This window comes from Cicer arietinum, chromosome 2, assembly GCF_000331145.2.
Source record: "Cicer arietinum cultivar CDC Frontier isolate Library 1 chromosome 2, Cicar.CDCFrontier_v2.0, whole genome shotgun sequence".
In the NCBI taxonomy this organism is placed as follows: Eukaryota; Viridiplantae; Streptophyta; class Magnoliopsida; order Fabales; family Fabaceae; genus Cicer; species Cicer arietinum.
In genome coordinates, this window is record NC_021161.2 from 6312305 (window position 1) to 6318093 (window position 5789).

At 26.0% G+C, this 5789-nt stretch overlaps 1 protein-coding gene across 5 annotated transcripts; it reads right to left on the minus strand.

Annotated features, from left to right (window-relative positions):
• Positions 1–98: 98 nt before the first annotated feature.
• On the minus strand, positions 99–4113 carry LOC101512896 (myb-related protein 2-like). 5 transcript variants are annotated; one of them, XM_073364948.1, is made up of 9 exons: positions 3980–4113; positions 3505–3696; positions 3161–3237; positions 2583–2640; positions 2092–2176; positions 1918–1987; positions 1253–1349; positions 911–1165; positions 99–498 (listed from the first exon to the last, which is right to left on the minus strand). In XM_073364948.1, exons 2-9 carry the CDS (start codon positions 3689–3691, stop codon positions 257–259), a joined length of 1071 nt encoding a protein of 356 aa, XP_073221049.1. In that variant the 5' UTR covers positions 3692–3696; positions 3980–4113; the 3' UTR covers positions 99–256. The 5 variants fall into 5 exon arrangements, with proteins under 5 accessions (XP_073221049.1, XP_004489718.1, XP_004489716.1 ...); XM_004489661.4 differs by having other exon boundaries at positions 99–534; XM_004489659.4 differs by having other exon boundaries at positions 99–534; positions 911–1349; positions 2092–2164.
• Between the last annotated feature and the right edge of the window lie 1676 nt (positions 4114–5789).

Genomic DNA, 5789 nt, shown 5'->3' on the forward strand with positions numbered 1-5789 from the left:
ATATATATATATATATATATATATATATATATATATATATATATATATATATACTCTTTTCATTTAATCTACATAAGTAATTCTACAATGGAGAGCAATTTATTCTTTTCAACTCAGTTATTATAATCAAATGTGTTATAAATTACATGTGCCAAAAACAAAATGCTAGTTACTCCTAAAATTATGAAACTCATGAAGGAGGAAATAACATGATTCCTTCAAAGTTTTCATGTCCAATTTTTACTCAATGAAATTCCTAGCAATTCCAGCTAAAACCATTCAAGTCAAATTTTTGGCATTGAGAAGAAGCATCATTGGAATTCAAGTCTAATTTCACTTCAAAATTAGCAAGTCTATAATCTTGAGATATTTTGTCACTATTAAGTTTAAGTTGCACTCCATTAGTTTCAATATTGTTTATTCTTTTCCATTCTTCACCCTTTAAATCTTCCTTCGAAATAGTTCTCTTCCACATATTTTCTTTTTCATGAACACCTCCTACATTCATTAATAAGAGGCTAGTGGTCAATCCATCTGTATAAGAAACACAATATTAAGGCTTTATTAAGTATTTATTTCATAAATGTTTATCATAATTTATTTGTAAAAAACAGACAAAATATTTATCATATAAGTGTTTTTGTATAAATAATTTTTAAATTGTGTTTATAAAAAAACTATTTCTACAACAAAAAAAAAATAAAGTCAAATAGTTTATAACTTATATAAAACTATTTTTATAAGTTATTTTGTAGAGTTTATGAAACCAAACAAAAAAACAACTTATATTGATGTCATAAGATATGTCTATAAGCTCTTGCAATAAATTAACTATATAAAAGTAATTTTGATAACTAAAATAGTTGAAAAGTGTATCTTGTAAATAGAACTATGTTGAGTTAAAAATTACCCTTTAGTACTCTATGATTTGATGAGGAAACAAACATCACATTCTCCTTCTCTTTTTCACACAATGTAAAATCATTCTTTAAAGGCATAGGTTCATCCACACACTCTTTTGAAACTCCCAATTTCATTCCCTTGTTATGCATTTCTTGGTCTCTTTGAGAGTCCTCACTATTGGTTAAGAAACTTCCCATTGAATAATCAATGGTTTCATCCTCTCGTGTTTGTTGAGGCCAATGTACATGCAATTCTTTTAATCCTAAAAATTTAGAATCAAGGTTTTCATTGGATACTCTTGATGTAAATTTAGATAGTTGAACCTTTGCATCATCAAGTCCCATAGTACCTAAATTTTGTGTTCCTAGTGTTTCCTTAGCTTTTTCAAGTACTGATTGTAGATACTTCCCTTGAGCCTCTATCCTTAGTTGTAAGTGTTTTTGTACCTACTTATATAAAACATTGATAAATATTAGAGAGCAAGAAACTATAACTTACAAATTTTATACGAAGGATTCATTCAATTATTCAAATTAACCACTAATATTTATCTCTCTATATATACAAAAAAAAAATTGTATTTGCAAATGAATATTAGTCATTTGGATGAGTAAATGATCAAAATAGTCTTTGAAATAGTAAAACTCTGTCAAATTAATTTTTAGAATAAAAGCAATTTTAAAATATTAAACTATAAATCATCGATATTTTTGTTTAACTGTTATTAAACAATATATTCAAAGATAATATTGAAATTAAAATGATCGATGATTTACATTTTTGATGAATTTGTTTGAATTTATCTTATGTCAAACTACTTCTTAGAATTAGAGCAATTTGAAAAGAGTTAACCATAAATTACCAATCATTTTTTTCTAGACATTATCAAGTGCATATATTATTCAAAGGATAACACTTGAACAAAAATGACAATTCAAATTCACATCCCTTGGTCTATTTACAAATGTAATAATTATTACTATTTGATGTTAAAAGTGCAAAGATATTCTATACCTCAAGTTGCTCATGTAGTCTTCTTTGCACTTCCATTTGCATATTGAATGCCTCATTTATTTCTGAATTTCTGGATTTAGAGATTATTCTTGTTAGTATTTCCTCACATTAGAAAATGTTGTTTTGAATTATGAACAATTAATGAAAACTTGATGACATGGTTTGTGTTCTTACTTGTTTGTTTGGAGTCCTATGCTTAAATGTTTCATATGAATTCCACTTGCTTCTGACATTCTGCTTGAAACTTCTGTGGTTAATGCTGGTAAGAAAATATTATTTTCACTAATCAAATTATTTGTTTGGTAAAATATAGATTTAGTTGTTAAAAATCTGCTTAAGGGTCCATTTATTAGAGATTATTAAAAAATTAATTTACCATTCAATAATGTAGAGATTTTTTAAAAAACATATAAATTATTGTGCTTGTTTACCATAATAAAAATTACATTTTGTTTTAATAAAAAATATCGTCTATCGAAATGATTTTCAAGAAAAGCTACTCAAAAACAGCTTCTTAATTTAAACAAATTTTAGATTTTCATTTGTTCAAAAATTCATAACAAAGAAATGAAAATCCTTAAAAGTGACTATATTTAAAAAAAAAGTGATTTTAATAAATAAAAAAAGACTTTGAGAAACAAGCCTTTAAGTAGAAGTTTCCTTACCAATTTTACTGCTGCCAGTATTAGTTTGTCCATTCATAGTTTTACTGATCCTGTACTTCTGTCATTAAAATAGGGAAATCAATAACTAAACACAAATTATTAACATAAAAAACCCATTGAAAAGATCTCATCAAAGTTTTTATTTCACTAAATTTTACTTTTATTACAAAAGCTATATGGTTTACTTGTTAAAACAGAACAGTGAACAAGTTCTACTATATAATTAACGAAAATGTTTTAAATTGCGATATGCAATCACAATTAAAACTACAATATAAATTTTTTATAATTTTTTTTATAATAATTACGACTTCATCATCTGTATTTGTCTCTCTTTTATTGCAATATCAAGAATCACAATATAACCGCGACCATAATTTTGAACACTAAAAACATAATTTTGAACACTATTTTTTAGGTTGAGCTTCTAAAGAAACAAAACTTGAAATTTATAAGGGTATTTATATTAATTCTAGACACACACACACACACACAATGTAACAGTTGACTATTGACTAACAGTTTCTTCAAATAAACCATAAAAAATTTAAGTGGTAAAAGGATAGTGATAAATTTACCTGTAGGTGACTCTTTAAATGGTATAATGTAAGTCCAGGAATCCCCATAAGTTTCAATACTGTTTTTGGTGTTGCTTCTGCATCAAAATAGTACTCAAATTAGCTCAAAATTAACAAAGTGATTAGACTCAACTAGTTAATAAACTTCAATTAAAAATGGATCGTTCGAGAGAATTTAAATTTTAATTTTGATTAAAATAATTTATAATTAAACTTTATTTATCTTTCAGTCGAACTTAGAATTACTAAAATATATTTTTAGAAAGCAGGTGGATTAAATAAAAAAATAATTAACTTGAAAATTGAAAAATTCTTATGCATGATTGTGGTGATAATAGACTCACTATCTGCTCCTCCAAGTTGATTGACTGCTTCAATGAAACGTTCATGAAGATCAGTTGTCCATTTGAGTCTAGGCTTAGCATCAGTTGAAAGAACAAGTCCTGAATCTCCACTTCCATTTCCTCCTCCTTGAATTTGCATCCTTAAAGCATGCATGTTCCTTGCTTGTTGGTGATGATTGTAGTACATATTCTCTATAATGGAAATAAATAAATCACCTTAATTTTTACTCGGACACACAAGAAAAGTATTATGCACAAACAAAATCAGGGTTTTAAAAAAAGTCTGATGACGTGGTTTAAATTTCAAGTTTGCAATAGCAAGTTTTTTTATGTTTTCGGATCTAAATGTTACTACAATTGAAATTGTATTAGTCAAATTTGACTATGATGATCGTGATATGAAAAAAATGTGACAGAACTACGATTAAGATTGCGACCGTAATTTAGAAATTTACTAAAAGATAATTTTTTTTACTTGTTGATGAGTGAAATTGGATTGTTCTAAACTCTTCAAGAGCATTCCTTGAGGGTTTCAACTCAAACTTTGTAAATTTCTAAAATTCTTCACAAGCTTAGTAGTTGTATTCAACATATGACCTTATAAAGAAAATTCTCTTAGGAGAGGGACCTTGTGAAGCATATAGAATCTTTAAAGAAGAATAAATTAAAACTAAAATTAATGTCTTAATTCAATATATACAAAGATACTTATGAAAAAGATATGTCATTCTTATGTCTTCCTACTTTTGATCATAGGAGAAAAAAGCTTATCCACTAGAATTATGTGCAATATACTTTCTTAGAAACCTCACACGTTGCATGAATGTAGCATCAAATTTATTTGACTTATCAATTTATGTCAATATTTACTTGCAAATGTGTTTGTTAGAGTGACAAATGGAAGAACCTTATTCCCAAAATTAAGAGAAGAATTCCATGACATGAATTATAGAATCAACTTTGTTTTTTACTTTATTTCTTTCTTGAAAGAATCAGAAACCACACTTCACTTCACATGTTTGTCAAGAAAGATTCTTGCCTTGAAATGACATCCTTTAGTCCTTGTCACTCACATAGTTAGTTGGAGCAATTTGGAGTAGAAATTTTACTTAATTAACATTATCATCAACATTACCAATGAGAATTGGCCAATTGTAATAATGTACACTATAGATGGAAACATTATGCAATAATTTGATTATAAAAAGTTGGATAATGATATAGATAAAAGGGAGTGGAGGAGCTATAATTTTTGCTGAATAAGGGGTTAAGAAAAAAAAAACATCACCTAATAAAGAAAAATTTAAAACCCTTATATACATAATATATGCAAGAAATTAAATACATAATATGACTTTTTGTGTGCTTTTTAATAGATATTGATTTGTGAGGGGTAGTAACAAAATAATTTTAAGTATCAATGTTAATAAAGTTAAAAATTTAAAAGTACTCATAGTATCGCTCATTTGTTGGATTTGAATTGTTCTACCGATGCAATAGATGTAAAATCAAATGATTTAGAAGAAAAAAATCTAATAATTCATACAACTATTATACTATGTAGTTACTCTTTAAGATTGAAACACTCATTCACCTCACTTTTCTCGTTATAATAAAAAAAAATTATATTTGATTTTTCTAAAGCGAAAGAATCACTTTAAAAAATAAATCATAATCATTCTTTCTTTTAAAAAAGAGTCTCTTATTTCATAGGAATTAAATTTAGGGGAATTTTTATATACCCACCCCATAAAAAGAGGTGGATATTGGTATCCATTAAGTAAAATAAATTTTAAATTTAAATTAATCAAAAGAGTATTTTAATATAAAAAATATTTAATTTCACCATAAATTTATTCTTATTAAAGCGTTTAAAAATAGGAATATTATATTTTTTTTATTAAATAGAAATATTACATTAAATATACAATGTTGAAGAAAATTAATAATAATCGAAAGCAAAGTTCACTCCTTTGAATTTCTTTTTGAAGAAAGAAAAAGAATAAGAACACATTCCATTTTGTCTTGTTTGGTAAGTTTGATTGATATGTGGCCAACAAAGAATAAAAACAAAATAAAGGACCTAGTTGCCGGCTTTGTTTTGATGATGAATCCTAAGCAGCTACAACCATATGACAAAAGAAAAATACTAAATAAGCATAAATAAAAATTATCTTTTTTTTATCTATACTATAAAATATTTAAGAATTATTCCATAAGAAACAATGTCCAAATGATCTTGTGGATTTTCTCCCCGCACATCTCCTTTTTAAAAATATAAATTG